Raw genomic sequence first — 20,567 nt, 5'->3', positions numbered from 1 at the left:
CGAAAGAGCTATAATTTGTAAAATTCTAATACACTGGTCTCATAGGTAGAAAGGAAAATCCCATTTTCAGAACAAGAACTCTATAATATCTTATATGAACAACTACAGCAACATCAATTATGTCATAAAAAGATAAATTTTCTCACCTGCATCAATTTATTGTGTTATCACAGTGTGAATAATCCCCTACTGTGCTTTCTTTGGAGAAATTGACTGAGCAGAAATGAAATGATGTTGCGCGATCGTTGCATGGTATTTCATCGTTTTGAATCCTCACAATATGGTGCATCGGTTCAGGCCAACAGACGTGAAAAGCTTTCTCAATTGAGACAAAATACCTGGCGGAGGTGGAGGCGCTGTAGTCTGACGAGTTCTCTCTTCTTGGTCGTCTAAATTGTCAAGATCATCCTTTTCAACATTTTCACTTGTAGCCTCATCATCCTGTCCGTCATTAGTCCCAACTTCCGCGATTTCTCCAGGTCTTTTGTCAAACAATCCCTTAAATTGCCTACGAACCCTCCTCTCGACTTCCTGCTCGTCCAAATGATCAAAATTTAGAGTCAAAAAGCTTAAAATGATAAAAGTTCATGCATAGTACAATGACAAACCTGTTCCTCCTTTTTAAGTTTCAAAAGAGCTGCCTTTGCACTCGCCTCAGATGACTTGTCGATGCTCATCATCTACAAGCGTTGCACATGTAACTTAGAACAATGTCTCAGCATCTAGTATCAGTATAAAACTTAACATTTTAACTCTATAGTACAATAAGCCAAACTTAAATGACCTCATCAAAAGTTCTTATAATAACATTCAACGTGAGGCACGTCACTCAGTATTTACTAGTCACATGTCACTCGGTATTTGCTAGTATTGCAGCCAACATTGATGATAAAAACTTGTGGGGGATAGTATTCCGTGTTAGTTATTCCAAAACCTGGGAAAGACTTTTTAAAATGCTAACTTTACGATCTTTAATTAACATTTGTCATTGTATATGGCATTTCTCACAAAATGATAGCGGAAACCTGGAAGGACCTAGTACATTTGAGAATTGAGGGACTATCCGATTCACGGAACAATACAGTCAACAGGGGAGTTCTGTGTTTGTGAAATTCCAAATACCCCAGAACCTTTTGCACTAATAGCCTAAATACAAGAAGAAAAAGAAACAAACCTTATTAAAATCAGCTCTAGCTTCTTCATAATCTCCAGAAGCCATGTAAGCCATCCCACGTCGATAGAGAGCTTTCACATGAACCGGATTCGCATCTAACACCTACACAAGACCATCAGAACGAGTCTAATTGGATTCGGAAAGCAAGGCCTGCATATATGCCTGCTAGCACAAAGTTTGAGGGTCACCTTATTGCACGTTTCAATTGACTTCTTATGCTCTCCCAATTTCAGTAAGCAGGCAGCAACATTGAGATGCAACAAATTCTGTGTACATTCATTCACAAGGAAGAAAAGGAAAAGCCTTCAGGAGTCGAACGTTGACAGAAAAGAAATATAACTAATCATTCAACTGTAATGAAAGCAAAATTTTCCTCTTTTTGAAAAAAAAAAGAAGCAATATAATCTGTTCTGCAAACAAAATTACCCTGGTGTTTGCAAATTCCTTTCCTTCCTCGTCATCCTGAGGATGGACATGATTAAACTCACGAAGTACCTGTAAGGAAAAAACAATTTTAAAAATCTACCCCTAAAGTTCAGAATTCCTCATCGATCCAAATAGAATGCTGCATAAAATGGAAAATCCAACCTATATGGGACCCTGGTTTCTCATAAGTGTGAAGCACCTTGAAGAATCAATTGCTAGCAATATCTTTAATTTTGAACGGATATTTATTTATAGAAAGCAAATTCCAACGTACTTGATTTCTTTGAAACAGAGATCAGAAAGCACTGAATCTTAACCTTAAGTATTAAAACTCTGATGTAATTAATAAGAAAACAAATAACTTAAGAAGCTTATTTGGTCGCAAAAACAGTTCATTAGAGGTTTTTGCTTGCCCAAAAAATACCGTCTTGGTTAAATTGGATCATGATGCTAACAGTACAAAAAAAAACAACATAAGTAACGTTATTAAGTCCTCCTTGAATGACAACAGAATGGAATAGTGCTCCAATCTCAACTAGTGAAAGGAACAATCAATTGATACAGAGTCCAGAGAGAGGAGAAGACCACACTTGCCTTCTCATACTTTGCTTTCGCAAGTTCAAATTTCTCTTCCTTGAAAAGCCTGTTACCCTGAAAAAGGAACAGTTGCAGCAAATGACTTCCCTTAAAATGAATACTAGATTGGTAAACATTTTTATCCAGGTATCACAGACTAAACCGGGAACGAGACTATCGCATTTCCAACTAAAAAGCAAACTTTCTTAAGGGATAAATATCCAGATTATAAGTTAACAGTTACGGCACTAAAACCTAGTCCGGCATCCAGATTAATGTCAGGACAAAGCACCCGATTGTTAGACGGATGAGTATTCAAAATCATACTCCAAGCTATAGACATGTATTTACCGTGGAAACTCAATAATTATTTAAAAAGTAGCAGATTATCTGTATTACTCAAAGTTTCTGAACATATTTGTTTAATGCATACCGTGCCTTTGATCTTCTCTACATCGTCCATTATTTCTCTGAAACTGAAACCAGTCCAGTCCTGCAATTTGCATGGAGAGCACACGAATTCAGTCCTATTAACTAGAGAAATCAACAAATGAACATCTTCACCACTACACGCACATTCTTTCCCCTTATCTCACCCTATCATACTATCTTTTATGTCGCCATTATTTGTAACTTTACCTTCGGTGTGTTGAAATCAAGAAGCTCAATCTCCCATTGCACATAAGCACCTTCAGGAACATTAGCTGGCCTGAGCCCATGAAAAATGATTGTAAATTGTTGCAAGTAGTGGAAAGTTCTCATCAGAAAAGACGTGTTTATGATGAACATGGTTCATCGGGCAGAACCAAGTAAGGGTAAAAGTACAAGCACAAGGTTTCTACCTACTAACCTTTCAAATTTGTCATAGGCATAATCAGGCGGGCATGTTACAAGAGATACCTCTCCAGGCAACATCAAACGAACGGACATTTCAAATCCTTGAGGAACCTGATGTCAAATTAGAGAACTCAATCATACAAACTAAAAGAGTTAAAACTTAAAAGCAATAGTCGTTTACCTCATCCTACATAAAGTAATCCTTATAAGAAAGCTATACTTACAAGGTGATATAAAAAGATAAACAAAAATCAGGATTAGATCACTTTATGAGGTCAAAGGACTTACAAGCCCTTCTCCAGAGCTGAACTCTAAAGGCTGACCATTGTTGTCAATTCTTGTATCATAGAACACCGTCTTTTCTTCATTAAGAAGCAAACCTTTGTAGTGTACGCGCAGTAGACTGTCTTGCAGAGGGCAATCCATAGGAAATTCACCTATTCATTTCATAGAAGTGAGAAAGTTTTTCAGTTGATATTAACCTTATTGTAGATAAATTTCAACTCAGGACTAAAAAGACAAAAAGACTAAAAGAACATAAAGGTATACATGGCATTGAAATGACAACATCTAACACCTCCATCAAATAGGTAGCATCTTAAATACAAGCGACAGGAAGCTTATCAAGCAGGTCCAATGGAAAATGCCAAACTCTCGACTCCATACAGAAACCAAGCAAAACAATTATCATTTCTTTCCAAGAATGCAGTTAATATCCTATAACAAAGTCCAGCATAAAAAAGATCTTGGTACCTAACTAAGAACGTTTAAACCTATAATAGTCAAGGCCTTACTGTCCGTCAATAAGTGTTGGCCGCGACTCAAGGGGTCATAGAATAGATCAGCCGGCATCAGACACAAGTTGATAAGATAAAAACATAAAATGAGAGTCGTGACTCGTGCAATATAATTTGAAATGGATTTTGTAATACAACATCCAAGTCTTTTCACCTCAGTGCTGGGCATCACTCCTCCCACTCTCTAAGATAATGACAATCTGAAGATGCTAAATCCAGTCAATAAGTCCCTTCCAATGGATAAAGTGCAGAAGGTGAGAAGGACCCTTAAGCTATCCACACAACTAGGGTAAGTTACTAGAGTATAATTGTTGTTTAAGAGATTCAATAAATTTGAGGTAATGTCAAATTCAATTGTATTTACCCCAAAAGGAGCAAAATAAGCAAAACCGGGTTAAGTAAAATAAATGAGTTATAGCTTCTCAAAATAGTTCGGGATGATATTTGTCATGTCAATCATAAATACTGCAGTTAAATTATTGAGAATGATAACCGAGAATTCATGAAAAAGGAAGTTAACCTAGGGAAGTAAATCCTGTGTGAAACAAGGGAACATGATGAATCACCATATGGAAAACATATAAAGTGCATTGTAGGAGCCCAGTTAAACTATTTGATTTTGATAAAAGTAGTATTAGAAAACCAAAAACAGAACTCAATTGTCTTTTTTCCATTAAGATATATTCAGCAGAACTTGACGGATCATAGTGATGAGAGGTGCCGAAGAGGTATATAAGTCAAAGTTGTGCTTGGATTAAGTCTCAACAGTACCTCTTCCATCACGTATTCGGCGTTTTATGAGGCGTCCATCTCCAAGCACATCCCGCACCTGCGTCAACAATATTCACATTTGGATTCTTCATAGCAAAAAAAACAGTAAAAGATAAATCGAGCAGAAACTTCTTTTCTTTTCCATAAATGGTAACTCGTGGTGAACTTAAAAGTCAGGGCCCTTTGGGCAGACGAAGGAGGAGTCACAAGCATTAGAGGATTGTTTGCTGGCAGTTTACACATGATGAAGCATCTCTCAGCATTGAAATGTGTGATAAAAATATAAAAAAACAGGAAGATAAAAAATAAGAGAATGCCACCTTTACTATCCCGAAATAATAAGCAAATGCATAAAAAACGCCCTTGATTTATCTTCGGGCATTAAGATATGACGATCATTCAATCCATCATACTTCAATCCAATTAGTTTGGGTCGTCCATACAAATTAATACATTCATTCCTCCTTATCTTGACCAATTTCATTCCATTACTAAATAATTTCTCTTACACAGAAAATTAGGAGTTCTCTAATACTACATTTCCCCTAAATCCCACATTTATCCCCTAGTGACAAATAAGTTTATAACTAGACTAAAATGACTCCTGATGAACATCGACCTAATGTAAGTGTAACAATAACAAGTAAGTCTAAAGCCTGACTAGTAGATATCACCTATGATGGACCCTTTGCTTCTATTATGTTCTGCTCTTAGCTATGTCAGCATTGATCCACCTAGATTTTAAGTCTTTGAGACAACTTCCTTCCATATGATTCTAGGTCTACTTTATCCTCTTTTAGCATTCTTCAGATCATTATTGCTCTAAGAGGCAAAAAATCTGAAACCAAAATTACACTGTAGGATATAAAATAACCTACAACTTGTACTTTGAAGAAGCATGTTCCTTTCTTTTGGCCTCAAGCATATTAGTCAAGAATAGTGACACAAAAAGGTCATTGAACATATATGAAAAGGAATGCTAGCATTAGAAATTAAAGATAATAGTAAGGTGGCCATCATAATAATGATATACATCCTACCGATGGAGAAAATATGATCAAGGACAAGTCAGAACATCATGATTACATCCTGAAAATGCACCAAATTATGGTGACAAGGCTGAGGAAACACCAATTTTTTAAAGAACTTCTCAAAGTATCCAAATTCATGTGATATCTAATCAGCATGGGTATGTCAAGTCAAATGAAGAGTCCATGTAATATAGCAAAGACATTGTTTCATCACCGACATTGTGACTGGAAGTTAAAGATTAAGAATATAAAAAATACATGAAAGAATGTGTCCTGCAATAGAAAGAAGCACTCTCGGACTGGTCAAGATATAAAGCATCTACCTGAATAAAATGGACAAGTTCCACCTCAAAATGAACTTCGTCAACACCTTCTACCACAGGCATTAAAGTAGATTCTGTATAATATTGGCTTTTAACATAAATGACTGCTTTCTCTCCACGTGGCATGGTTGCTATTGCCAGTTCGAGACCTTTGGGTACCTAGAGTTGGTGAAAATAGAATGCATGATTAGATACATTGCGGTCAAGATAAAAGGAAATTCAAACCCTGAAGTTCTGGACAGCAAGACTAAGGAGCTTGGCATCCCAACTCAATTGAAAATGGAACTCCAAATTATATAAAAAAATTATCGAAGGTAAAACACCTGTGATCGAGAGTGTATAGAAAAAATTTCAAGTAGGGAAATCATTGCCGAACCTCAGGTTTACCAAATGTGAAGAAATATGGTTCATCCTTGGTCCGTGATAGAATCACTTTGCCATCTCCTGACTTCGCTGAAATCCTAAATAAATCATAATTCAGATTACACTTACAGACACACATATTTAGAACTATCAATGAAGCATCCATGGGAACTAGAAGCCTCAGGAGAAAGGAGGGTTTCTACCAAGCTTTTACTTCATAAGGTTCCCGAGGTGTTTCCCAGCTTTGTCCTTCTTCTATAACCTGTTTAAAATTCCAAAACAATCCTTTCACTTATTACATCTAATACATTTTAGTTCAATAAGCCATTTGAAACCACATCTCGCTATAAAAATTCTTATTCTGTAGTTGCACTATGCTTGAAAATTGTAAGCTAACAAAATTGCAGCTTATTACACTGATTACAGCATTGAATGAAAACACCAGATAGTGATCAGACACAGATGCACAAGTACACATCTTACACAAGTGTTCAAATAGATTACTGAGGGTGTGGGTGTGGGTGTGGGTGTGGATGAAGGAAAAATAACTGTTAAGCAGCAAGCTGTGTACCTTCTTTAGGACTCCCAAATCATCAGTGATCACCTGAGAATGAAAATGAAAAAGATTAGTTTTTTGAGACACATCCTACGATAAATAAAACTACCAAAATTTCTAAAAGAGAGGGAAAAGTAGGAATTCAAAGGTCTGACAGAAAAGCTTTCACGTAACTTCAGGAAATCTAGTGCTGATCTGAAAAGGAAAGACATTAAATGTTTGCTAACAATTTCTTCTAAGTAGAAATTTCTTTTTGTAGTATTACCACTCTTCTAGTAGCAATTTGCAACAATCAGATGCAGTAAAAAAGATAGGAATACCATACTACAACAACAACTACACCTCAGTCCCAATCAAGTTAGGGTTGTCTATATGAATCACCACTTCTTCATTTAAGCTCATTTCATATAACCATCATACTAAACAAGGGACAACATAAGTGATATCAAGAGGTACCATAGTACGGAATAAATAGCAGCACATACAGCTCCAACAAGGCTATGTAGGCACTAATTCATATGAGTACAGGACAGAAATTCCAAGAAACTAGAGGAGCAGATTGATATGGATTGCAACTTTCATTTCATTGTCGTTAAAAAGGATGTAGGAGCATTCTTGCCTTCACTTTGGAGAATTCAATCAGCTCAATCTCAAAATGAAGCTCAGAATCCTTGGGAAAGTTGTCTGGAGCTGCAACTGGACAATCCTTCTCTCCATAGTGCATTTCGGGTTTCATTTTGAACTGAGGTAACATTAGGCAACAAACAGTGAGCTATGAATATGATTTTTCATATCATCCATGTAAAGATGTAAGAACAAAGAGAAAATGAATTCACAAGCTCATATTAAGGGGCATATGAAATGATCAGAGATTATTTTTTCTATTTTATCCCCTTTAACAGCATCTAAATATTGGACACGTATTATATTCTGAAGAGGTTACTAAAAAAGTAGATTTAACATGTTCTTGTCATGAAACTAATAAGAAATTACTGGAGAAAATACAAAAATCTTCACAATTTTGAGATGATTTAGCAGAGAAATATAACATGTTATGAATTGTTTACTTTTGAAGGACTTTAAATATACAGATTCGGGTCGCAATAACTTAATGAAAAGTTCAAAAGTATATACCATTGCAACTTCACCCTTCAACATTGTTGGAATCCCCTCCAGCAATCCTAAAATGATCTTGCTTTTCCCAATAACATACCTTATTGGGGTACCCTTGCCTGAGTAATAAAAATGTAAAAGAGAAGAGATTTCAATGCATTAAGGCAAGATTGGCATACTCCAAATTACAGAGTTCATGTTCAGTATATTTAAGAGAGTGTAAAACTAAAAAGTAGCGCAATCATTCCAAGAAACGGAGTTTTAAAAAAATTACTGAAATGATGGCAACCGAATGCACAGTTCTAGTGCAACGATGGAAATACGACTGAGTTAATTTATATGACAAAATCAAAATGTAGAAGTGAAGATTTTATCTGTAAATCTTATCAGCATATATTTATTTGTGGTACTATTTTATTACTCAGTATTCTGTATTCCAGAGAAGAATAATGAAGTAAGCAGCATGTTTATATCCCTAATCCTTCTGCATAAGTTGTTTCCCCTAAAACCTATAGCTTCTCAAAGGTTCCACATATCAACCCTACCTCCAAACTCTGACCGTGTCGATTCAACTGTAACTCCATCCAGTGTTCTAACTGTACAATGATATATTACCTGTTCAAATTCATCAAAAACATAATAAGTAACCAATATTTTTTTCCTACCTAGAACTCACAGAAGCTGGTTTTTGCATCAATATGAATCCTCATCATCATCACAAACACATAATTCAGAAAATAAAATGTACAAGTATACCTGATTACCCTCAGCAGGTTTTGATTCACCACCACCAGGCCTCACAATAGCTTTCATCAAACTTCCAGGAACAATCTTTTTTCTTCTGCATACAAGTCATCATTGAACAAAATGTGAATAACAGTAGGTAGTAAAATGTAGTCTCACTTATCCTTCCATATTAGTAACCGTAGTATTACTCATGTTGTTTCATGTACTTCGATTATCTTATTATTCTATTGTCATTTTTCAATGGTCTGTCATGCTTTCTATAGTATTCTGCTATCGCTTCTTCACTTACATTATTTCTTTTTCCTTGACCCGAGGGTCTATCAGAAAGAACCTCTCCACCTCCCAAGGTAAGGAAGGGTAAGGTTTGAGTACATTATACCCTCCCCAGACCCCACTTATGGGATTACACTGGGTATGTTGTGGTTATGGTTGTGGTTGTTGTTGTTGGGTCAATTCTTAAGAGAATAATGACATTTTTTTCATCCCCGGTCTCTTATTTCTTGAAAGAAACTGAACAACAGCTAAAAACACTTCTATTTTTATAAATTCATGAACAAAGTAAACTGACTTGATCCGAGGGTCTATCGGAACGTATCCTACCCTCCCCGGGCCCCACTTGTCTTGTCGGATTACACCAGCAATGTTGTTGTTGTTGTTGCATAAATAAAGTGAACTGGGTCAATTCTAATCACAATAAAAAATTGATCTTTTGTCATCCTCAGTCTCTTGTTCTTGAAAAAAAAAATGATTAACAGCTAAAAAAAAACTATTATTTTCATAAATTCATGAAAAAAAGTGAACTGGATCAATTCTTAATAGAATAAAATTTGACCTTTTATCATCCTCAGACTCTGGTTTTTTCTTTTCTGGTTGCTTAACTTGTTGCTCATGATCTTCATCAGCTACTACAGCCATTTCCCTCTAGCTACTGCAAAGTGTAACAATACATTCCAAGAACAGATTTTTATAACCAAAACTACAATTAGGATAAAAAATTGAGCAAAAACACATAACCCCACTTAATAAAAACATACAAAAATCAAGAATTTGAAGAATTACCTTATTGGGTATGTGTAAAATTGGAGTAAAAGATTGAAGAAATTTATCAAGAATGGCTAGAAAATCAAGTGGGCGTTGCTGTTTGATATTCTTGGTGACCAACTAATCACTAAAAGACTATCAAAATTCCAACTTTTGGCTCTGATTCTGTGAGTAGTGACAAAATTTAGCTGAAAATTTCGATTTCATTAGAACAAGAATGGGCTGGAGCCAGGGATTTAGTGGGCTGCTACAGTTTGACCATAACCTGCTGGACCAAAAAATATGAATATTTCCACTAGATTTTCCTAATTTTAATTTTTAGGATAAAAATAATTCTCAAATATTTTAAATAAGATTGTAATGTTTTAAAAGTATACAAAAAATTCTTTGAATTCTACTTATTTACCATTATTAATAGACGTTTGGCCATAGATATCAAATGATTTTCATTTTATTTGATTTTGGAATCATGTTTACACTCGAATGTAAAGATAACTTCATAAGCAAAAAAATGAGTTAGAAAATAACCTGTTTTTTTAAATTTGAAATACAATTTTAACTTGGATTTGTAATTTTCACCACAACTTAAGTGATTTTTAAATAAAATGAAGTATTATTTCGAAAAAAAATGAATACCCAAACAGAAAGTGTTTGAAAGTGTGTAGTTAATAGAAAAAACTCTTTGACTTTGCAAATAGTAAAAATCTTACAAATTCAGATTTTAAAACTATTTTTACTTTTTCTATGTGAACTTTTGATAGAAAAATCTGTCTATTTCTGAATATTGTTAGAAATATATTACTCCTGTTTCAATGGCTAATGCAACTAAGTTCAGTGTAGTTTCACAAGTGTATTTAGCAAAAGTAACGTCATAGAATGTTTCCTATAGACCTTCGACAATTTTTTGTTAATAACATCAGGTAAGAAATATGAACTTGCAAAAATTTAAGAAAAGCTATAGTATTAGCTAAGAGATTATAGAATGCTCTAAGTTGATATTACAAAATGACAAACTACCATAAGTGAACACAGAAAATAGTTTCATCTGGACCATATTATTCATCACACAATATTTTAGAGCCTCTTTAGTTACAATAGCTTTCGCCTCCATGTCTGTAGTAGCATGAATTTCCTCGGGCCATGTGCATAGATAAGATCATTAAACAGCCTCGCTACCCCACAAAGGCAGGGGTAAGGTCTGTGAACATTCTACCATCCCCAGACCCCACTTGTATACGTTGTTGTTATGGTGCATAGATAAGATCACTCGACCTTGCATATACAAAAGCCATAAGAACTCTTCTGAGGATTTCCTGGACATGCACTATCCATCCGTGTTGCACTTCAACCAATTCATTGGTGGAAAAGCCCGAAAAGAACTTTCTTGCAAATGGAAAAACTGTTCGGATCACATCTGTCTGCTTATCCTCCTATTTATTAAGAGACGAGAATACTCGAGATACCTTCCTATCTCTTAGTTTCAGCAGGGCTGTTGAACTTGGTATAGGTCATCTTTGAATGTCACAGCTGAAGCTTACTCATGTTCGATTTGTAGTCTCTATCACTTAAGGTAGGGGTACGGTCTGCATAGACTCTACTCTCCCCAGACCCCACTTGTGGGATTACACTGGGTATGTTGTTCTAGTTGCCGTCATATAACTCCTGCCAGATCCTCGAGGCAACTAGAGACACTTCCTCTAGGACTTTTACGCCTTTTTCTCAACTATCAGAGAAAAAAGATGGGCTTTCATCACTGCTGTATATAAAGACTGCAATCTTGATGGACTAGTTTAGGACATCTGTAAGACACCTTTTACATGACCGAGGGAAGCGCATTGACATGTTGAGATTGCAGTTCTAAAATTCTTCAACGAATGAAATGTAACACACTGCAAAACGCCAGAAAAGGAAATAAGATAATATAGATAATGAACACAGTGAAACAAGAAAGGACCAAGGTACAGGATCCCTTGCTTTAAAGAATCCAAACAACGAAAAAAAATTAATGAGAGGAAAAGGCAAAAATTAGATTGTAGCAGTTAGGGGCTATACACGCATTTGTAAAGTTGATATGTGAGCTAACTCATTTCCCTTTTGGACCAGGCCGTTTGGGCCTAGTCTTGTTATGTAAAGACTGAAGTTTCTTTTGCTTTATTTCAATAAAATCGGTCCAGTCATGGGCCCAAATTGAAAAAAAAAACATATGCCTAAAATAACGAGACTAACTTGGTTATGCAAAATCAGACATAATGAATAGTACTAGCAAAACAAACCAAAATATGTAGCCAAAAGTTCAAACCACTTCCTATATGGCATTTGACTATGGATAGGTTCCATTAAAGCATCTATATATTATTTGGATAGGTTCCATTTAAGTGTCAATATAATATTTGGATAGGCTCCATGATAGCGTCAATATGGTATAAGTACATCATCAAATCAACAATCAAACGAGAAAAGAAGACTACGATCAACATCGATCAAATAAAAAGTAAAGAATTATCATTAATAGGAGTAGACATATCAGTGGAAGTGGTAGACCCGCTCAAGGCAGTGGTGCATTTGCTGAATTAGAAACATTTGGCCTATAAGATAGTTCATGCTCTAATTGCAAAACACTCTCCTTTATTTTATTTCTCTTTACTTTGTTGTGCTAAAAATTAATATTTCTCTACGAATCAAGTAAATCATTTGTGCTTTTTGGTATACGTCTCGTATGCAGACATGTTTTGCGTCCTAACATTTTTCCTTTATCAAAAAAGTGTCTTGTTTGTGATAAGATAATAGAACAAAATATCACGCATCATTGTACACTGATACTTTTATGCACACAAGGGTCCATATAGGCTATTGGCTTTTTCTCTTTTGGTATATTATAGACTAAGAATGAATATAATCATATAACCACAAGAAGAAGATGAACAAGGACAAGTAAAGGAACTTAAGTCTTTTTCAAGCAATTTTGTGAGGTAAAGAAAGATCACCTGGCATCTATGAGGCATCCATCTTACAGCATCATTCACAAGCCAGGAGAAACTTGAGCTGATCCATTCAATATTATTTGGATAACATCTTGCATCATTCTTACCTCTGCTTCTATAAACCTCGTTTATATCTAGCCGCATGAATTAAACTACCACTCAAATAATCATTATTCACAGTGTAATTAACTTCATGGAATAAAGTTCACCTACAATAAGGCAACAGTTACGAAGCAGTCTGATCAGAACTCCAGCTAGATTCATAAACTGAAAGAATGGACTGCCTCAACTGCAATTTACAACCCAAATGCCAACATGATGAACCCCAATGTATGCGCTCGAGTGATCCATCAATACTCATAAAAGCAGGAAAGATGAATAAATTCACATTCACATAACCCCTCGAAGTTCCATGGATCACCATGAGACTCATTTCCCAAGGAGAGCAAGGGGAGCCCGCACAGTTTCATTGATTTGAGCTCTCTGATTACATGAAAGACTTCTTAGGCTGACGTTTTGAGCTCCTACTTAAGCTACCAACTAGTGAAGTATAAGTAGCATAGTCGTGAACAAGCCCCATTTCACCACGTAGCTTATCATATTCATCAGGATTCCCATGCTTGCAATGCCCTTCCAAGAGAATGTTATAGGTAATGTCATCCGGATTCAAACCTAGATTAAGCATCGCTTGTAATAGCATTTCAGCATTTCTCATCTGTCCTTGTCTGCATAGACCATTCAAGAGCACGTTGTAAGTTATAACATTAGGTGCGTGTCCATTACTTTGCATCTGCCTTAGCAACTTAAAACCCATCTTAATATCTCCCTTCTTACAAAAACCATCGATAACCACAGTATAAATGGGGTCATCAGGCTTTAAACCGACATTCAACATTTCGGTTAAAATCCTCTCTGCATCAACTGTTCGCCCTTGTCGACACAAACCTGTAATAAGGGCTGTATATGCTACATCATCAAGTTCAATTTTGTTATCAACCATTACTTTTTTTATCTCAAATGCTCCATCTAAATCTCCCTCCTTACAACATCCATCAATAACTGTTGTGTATGTGATCTTATCGGGCTTCAAGCCCTTTTCAACCATCACATGAATGAGCTTCCTCGCTTCCCCTAAATCCCCACTCTTACAAAGTCCATTGACAAGTGTGTTATATGTGATTAAATCTGGTTCCACCCCTTGCTTCAGCATTTGTTGATAAGTGTCCATAGCCAAAGCAACACTACCATCCTTGCAATGGCCATTAATCAAAGTCGTGAAAATAACAACATTAGGAACCAAACCTTTAACATACATCTCATTAAACAACTCATTCGCATCGCTCATCCAAAACTTCTTGCAAAGACCGTTGATTAAAGCACTATACGTATAAACATCAGGGGAAATTCTTCTTTCCTCCATTTCTTTTTTCAACCTATACCCTGCATCCATATCACCTAATCTACAATACCCATTAATCAAAGTATTGAAACTAACAACACTAGGTCTCAAACTCCTCTTCCACATCTCAGTAAACACCGACCGGGCTTCCATCATTTTACCTTCCTTACACAACTTACTCATCAAAACATTAAAGAAATACACATTTGCAGGATACCCATAATCCAAAAGCTCCTTATAAAAGTCAAAAGCTACCATTGGTGAATTAAGCTTCATCAAATACTCAAGAACCTTAGTACAACCTTGAAATGGGAAGTTAATTTTATGCTTTTGAATAAGCCTAAAGCACTGTATAGCATCAGAAACAAACCCCAAATCCAAATAAGCATCAATAACGCCATTCAAAATATTCACAAAAGATGTAAAGTTTGTACCTTTAGCTTTCAAGAATGCTTGAAAAACAGTAAAGGCTGAGTCTTTACCTTTTCTTGAAACAATAGTGTTGATAAAAGAGTGACCTTGTGGATACATTTTGTGGGTGTAAAGAAAAAGGGTCATAGTGGAATAAGTATGAAGTGTGTGGCAAAATCTTGAAGGGTTGGAAGTTGAAAGCCATGTGAAGAAGGAGAGAAGAGAAGAAGGGGTTAAAGAGTGAGGATTAAGGTTAATGAGGTTGATTATGTGATGAGGTTTAAGAGATGGAAGGAGGGGTTTGAGGGAAACTTGAAGGGGTTTAGAAGGAGAGTTTTTTATGGCTTCTGAGAGGGTTTTGAGTATTGGGTCTGTTGAATCTTGATGGTGGTGGGGTGGGGGTGGGGGAGGGGTGAACCATGGAGGGGTGGTGGGGGTAGTGGTGGAGAGGTGGTGTAAGGGAGGAGAAAGGGTGTTTTTTAGTGCTTTTCTTGAGCTGGTCATTGTGAACATCTCTGAATTGTTTGTTTGAGGTTCATCAATGGGGTAATAATAGTAAACCACTAAACCAAATTTTTAGAAAATAATAATAATAATTTTAAAAAATCAAATATTTGTGTATATTCCAGTTTAAGATAATAAGTCTCACATCCACAAAACACAAACATGTTCGGTATATAAGTAAACAAGTTTTATCCACTAGTGACGCATTTTAAAGTCGTGCGGGCCTAAGCCCATAGCGGATGCCAAACAATCATTAGCGGGTTGGGCCGTTACAAATTATCTGTCACTCCTATTTGCGGTGGGGCAAACCTTAGTGTCCTACTAAGTAGGTCTTACCCGGTAGTGATATATTTTAAAGTCAAGCAGACCTAGGTCCAAAACGGACAATCATTAGCGGACTGAACCGTTACAACTTTGCTCTTCAAATGAATTGAAATTTAAATTTTATTCTTCAAAGAGGAAGGTCTTTAATTTCTATCTTTAGAAATCAAACTTATGTATAAAAGAGTAAATTATTGAAGGATGCATTATTTATAAAATATTATGATGTAAGATTATAAATTCATGCAATACGAAGGAAGAAAAATAAAAAAACACATAAAATAAGAGCAAAAGTGCAAATCAACCAAAAAAAGAAAAGAATATGAAGTTGTTAAATGAGCAAGTTAGGCTAAAGTTGTGTGGATTAAAGCGGATTAACTTAGACAATAGACGAACAATTTGTTTAAGAATTTGCAAAGTTCTTTTAAAAAATTGAGCTTGTTTAATTGAAGTTAATGTTTAGGTTAAAATGAATGGATTACTTTGAAGTTTTCGCTAATTTATGGGTCATAACTTAATCCGTCTAACTCAAAATCAATTTTGTTTTTTAGAATTTATTTAATTACTAATTTTTGTTTTGATTAAAAAATAAAATTACCCAAGAAAATAAATTAATAAGTCTAATATTATGTTGATACTTTTAAATGGATTTTACACTTTATTTAGAAAAAGAAACATTTGTCTCACTCTTTCTACCTAATGGTCATGTTTGAGAATGAATATCAAACATTCATTAAATATTTTATAGATTAAAGCTAAATAATGAATCATATTCATTAATTAATTTAAATATGAAAAAATCGGATATCTTCCAATTTTATCGCTTCATTTAAAAAGTTATCTTGCTTCTTGTAGAAATAAATATATGAAAAATTATTTTCTATTTTAGCTGTCGACTAATTTATAGTTGTGTTTATGGGCACTTTTGACTCCACTTCTTTAAAACATTGACAGATCAGACCCCACATAAAAGCATTTATTATGGTACCATGCAGAGATATTATTCAAATTTCAAGTTATATAAGAGAAAAGACATAAAAGACATCATCAAAACTTTCCCGTTTTTACGTAAAGACACTTTAACTTTCAAAGTGTCCTATCACTCCACATAATTATTTAATATCTTTGTAAATGGGACATTTTGACCCATTCCCTCGTCTGGGTTGTTACCACGCACATGAGGCGCATCATGCAGTGTTTTCACTGCCATGGACCAATTTAAAAGTATCACGTGTCATTTTTTTTTCTTTATTAATAATTATTTAATTAATTTATGTCATCTTCCCCAAATTTAAACCCAAAATAGCAGTTGGTAGTCCTAATTTTTCGATTTCATGATTTTTTCCATAGCAAAATCAACGTTGGTGCTCTCTGTTTGACGACTTCATCATCTTCCCCAAGAAAATAAGATACCACTGTTGGCTAAGATCATTCTGGTTAGGACTGCTTCTTAATCGGATCTGATTTCTCCTTAGATTAAAAAAAAAAACAAATCTATTTCCATGTTTCCATTAAAATCAACACTCAAGCACGACCAAAGCTCACCTTGAAACTCAAGGAAGAAGTGAAAAGCTTATACCATCTAATTGAATAATGGCACGAAGATCACATGAAATTTTATGATGAACTCTTTGTTGATTATTCAATTTCGCTAATTGTAACTTTTAGGGAAATTTTTGCATCAAGGTGGATAAGACAACTAACAGTAATAGTGCAGTAATTTGCTCTACATTCCCAATTTCACTGCACTATTTTTCTTAGTTTTTGCTTCAAAGAATAGGGTCGGGTCGGGTTGAATTCTATCATAGGAAGTGAGCAACATGCGCGACTACATAGACGAGGGAATGGGTCAAAATGGCCCATTTACAAAGATATTAAATAGTTCTGTGGGGGATAGGACATTTTAAAAATTAAGGTGCCTTTATGCAAATATGGAACAACTTTGATGGTGTATTTATGTTTTTTCTCGTTATATAATAGCAACTTGTCACCACATGTTATATATATATTGCAATAAATGAAAATGGAATTAAATTCTCAATCTCACAAACTTAATTAAAAGTTTTGACTTTGAATTTTGAGTATAAATTGTCTTTATGAGGAAACTTGGTAATTCAATATAAAAAATTTCGCCATGAATTGAAATTTAATCGAGTCATAATGTAAATTTTATCGAATATCGATAATAATAAAAAAATCTAAACAAGAATGTAGTCGCAATTTAATTTCTAAATGACAACTAAATAGAAGACTAAATGTAGAATCCAATACAATGGATGGATGAAATTAGTTCACCTCTAATCATATATTTCGAATTTGAGGCATTACGTGTTTGAGAGTGTTTTCCTTACGTTACGCAAACATTAGAGGTGGAATCGAACCTAATATTTTCAATGTGAAACATAATATATACATGAAAACACATTACAATTACAACTATCACATCCAAACTCACAAAGATATATATAATGAATTCAGCGATAAAAACCTTCAATTATATCAAATTTAAATCTTGAATCTGTCTCTGACCAATACGACATAACCAACTAGACATGCTTACTCCATGGCCGGCAAGTGTTAAACTTCACCACCGGCGCCGGTGACTTTTCCGGCAACCGTGAATTGTTGTAAACACTTTTCTCCACCACCACAACATCATCATATGAACTTGTAACACACATATTCATCTTCATCATTTTATAATATCTAAACAATAAAAAACCTTTAAAAATCTTAAACTTTTTCTCATGACTACTCTTAATTATTTTCTCTTTAGAACTATTTTCTATGTATTTTTCTAGTTGACTTGATATTCTATCAATCTCATATTTATCAAAAAGAGAAATCTTATTACTATTTAATTGTACAATTGGAATAAAAACATTAGGTGAAGATGACAATTCTTGAACTTCGTTAATAACTTGTAATTTGTACCTTGATGATGGTTCTTGAGCCTTTTTATAATTTCTTGAAAGTACTTCAAATTCTTCATACCAATTAGCCAATGTTGTTGATTTCACTAGAGATAAATCATCAATATTGTTAGTACAAATTTTTGATGATTTTTTTATGTGGAAAGATGAAGATGACATGATGTTTTCTTGAAAGAAGAAGAAGAAGAAAAAAGAGTGTATATTTTTCTTTTGGATTTGGAAATAATGAGAGTACTAAAAGTTTGACACTTTTGTATGTATGAGGAAAAGTAGTTGGTTGCTTTTCCAAATGCTTACTAGTGTCGGGATGGTCAGTGAAGTGGTTGAGATCCTAAAATTTCAGGTTTAAAATTCAGCAGAAAACTTTTTTATAAGTTGATTCTTTTCATATGTCCTAGCTTTGATGGACCTGATATATATTGTTGATGGAAGGTGACAAATATTTTGTAAAATCAGATATACATAAAAGTTGGTCCGGACGTCACGATCATTAAAATAAAAGGGAAAAATAGTTGTTTGCTTTTCCAAATGCTTACTAGGGGTAAGATCGTGGACAACTTCTTCAGATTTTATTTATGTAAGATACTAAATATGTTGTTTTTGTAACTAGAGTGCAAAAGTATTGTGCATTTATAGAGTAAAAGATATTTTTATAAAATAAAGCTCTTTATAAGTCATCAATAATTACAAATAAACATTACTAATTGATAATTCGATAAAGTAATGACTTATAACTTGATATGTTTTATCATTAATAGTATTAAAAGAATATTTGTAGAGTTGGTGTCTATAACATAAATCCTTATTATTTACTCTTACCCTATTTTTGTCAAGATTATTGATAGAGTGAAATTATTTACGCAATCAATTTAACTTAATTTGGCATCATAAATTACGTATTACTCTACTTTGGATTATGATATAAGTTTTGATACGAGAAGTTATATGTTGTTATGAAACGACGTAATTGAATAATATGAAAAAATATAAATATTATCAGTCTGCAAAGCTTAAATTTTAAAATAATATATTACATAAAGTTTTTTGTCATGTAAATGTTTTAGAATAAAACTAATAAATCTACCTAAAAGTGCACTGGCTAACGTCTACTTTGACTTTTGAAAGTGGAATTACTTTAAGCAATACATGATGATTTTCATTTAGCTAATCACAAAATTTTCTAAATATTTTTATGATATATCACGAAATATTTCGAGCTTAAATTCAGAAAATAAAATTAACTTTGATAAGTAACATTTTATTTTCATTTTAAAAGAGAATTTTTTTATATAAATTTGAATTGATCAAACTCTATAATATCGAATATTGAATGAGAAATAACTAAAAAAAACAAACTCAATATTTCCGTTACTAAAGAGAAGCTAGAGCCTTAGAGGGTCATAATTGTTATGATGTACACATTAATGTGTATATTTAATTTGAATGTACCAAAAAAACTATAGTATTAAATTTAATTGAGTCATTTTGGGGCCCTAGAATGACTTTTTTAGGTGAGAAACTAATTATATTGGGGCCACTCACTTTCATAAAAATTCTAAGAATCTATTTCTAAGAGATATTACATTCACAATGATGACAGATTTTTTATTTACATTGACTCGGCCTTTAATGCTTTCTATTTTTTTCTATCGATTATTTTAAATTTGTGACACGTACGATTTACTAAAAAGAGAAAATCACTAATTTCAGAATTTCATTTCATATTTTAATTTGAATAGAGACGGTTGATTAAGATTGAAAAACATTTATTCGTCTATCACAATCATTGGTGGTAATCTATTAACTGTTATGATTATATGGCAAGGACATCAAATAAATAAAGAGCTGATGTGTGATTTATAACTTTATATACACTTGGATTTTACCATCTCAATAGCTAGCCTTTGATGTGTAGTTTTCCAGGTATAATATCGTAATTTTTTTTTCAAATTCTCAATTTCATTCTAAAATAAATATTGATTTTTAGAGTGAAATTTTTATTTTTCAAGTTTTTATTTTATATACTATCAACCTGAGATGAATTATCAATATATAAATTATTTAAGAAACAAAAGTTCATAAATCTGGTTTTTATATAATGTCCCACAGTCAAGTTGCATATGCAAATACTCCACTCCTAAATTTAAAATACGTCCATCATATAATATAATAATATTTTTGTCGTGTCGAATAAGATAAGAATAAGGTTGCGTACATATCATCTTCTGAAATTCAACTTATCAGATTACACATAGTACGTTAT

General features: G+C 33.9%; 2 protein-coding genes across 2 annotated transcripts; both read right to left on the bottom strand.

Annotated features, from left to right (window-relative positions):
• LOC125836878 (peptidyl-prolyl cis-trans isomerase PASTICCINO1) lies at positions 1-9,994 on the bottom strand. Its single transcript, XM_049516033.1, has 21 exons — positions 9,774-9,994; positions 9,547-9,642; positions 8,724-8,808; positions 8,513-8,582; positions 7,989-8,086; positions 7,474-7,596; positions 6,870-6,902; positions 6,502-6,560; positions 6,312-6,396; positions 5,936-6,094; positions 4,582-4,639; positions 3,302-3,450; positions 3,027-3,124; positions 2,816-2,885; positions 2,610-2,669; positions 2,195-2,251; positions 1,601-1,669; positions 1,363-1,440; positions 1,175-1,276; positions 609-680; positions 1-531 (listed from the first exon to the last, which is right to left on the bottom strand). Exons 2-21 carry the CDS (start codon positions 9,627-9,629, stop codon positions 274-276), a joined length of 1,866 nt encoding a protein of 621 aa, XP_049371990.1. The 5' UTR covers positions 9,630-9,642; positions 9,774-9,994; the 3' UTR covers positions 1-273.
• Positions 9,995-11,338: 1,344 nt separating this feature from the next.
• On the bottom strand, positions 11,339-15,059 carry LOC125836879 (putative pentatricopeptide repeat-containing protein At1g09680). The gene is made up of 2 exons (XM_049516034.1): positions 12,740-15,059; positions 11,339-11,644 (listed from the first exon to the last, which is right to left on the bottom strand). Exon 1 carries the CDS (start codon positions 15,057-15,059, stop codon positions 13,224-13,226), a length of 1,836 nt encoding a protein of 611 aa, XP_049371991.1. The 3' UTR covers positions 11,339-11,644; positions 12,740-13,223.
• Positions 15,060-20,567: the final 5,508 nt, after the last annotated feature.

The sequence above is a fragment of the Solanum verrucosum genome, unplaced genomic scaffold (genome assembly GCF_900185275.1).
Source record: "Solanum verrucosum unplaced genomic scaffold, falcon-dt-bn FXZP01000099.1, whole genome shotgun sequence".
In the NCBI taxonomy this organism is placed as follows: Eukaryota; Viridiplantae; Streptophyta; class Magnoliopsida; order Solanales; family Solanaceae; genus Solanum; species Solanum verrucosum.
Note: the sequence above shows the minus strand (reverse complement) of the source record. Positions and strands in the feature narration are given on the sequence as shown.

Coding starts and splice junctions, on each gene's coding strand:
- LOC125836878 (XM_049516033.1), bottom strand. CDS start 9,629: ATGGCTGTAGTAGCTGATGAAGATCATGAGCAACAAGTTAAGCAACCA. Junction 6,397..6,501: donor CCTTATGAAGTAAAAGCTTG/GTAGAAACCCTC, acceptor TGATTTATTTAG/GATTTCAGCGAAGTCAGGAG. Junction 1,670..2,194: donor CGAAAGCAAAGTATGAGAAG/GCAAGTGTGGTC, acceptor TTTTCCTTACAG/GTACTTCGTGAGTTTAATCA.
- LOC125836879 (XM_049516034.1), bottom strand. CDS start 15,059: ATGTTCACAATGACCAGCTCAAGAAAAGCACTAAAAAACACCCTTTCT.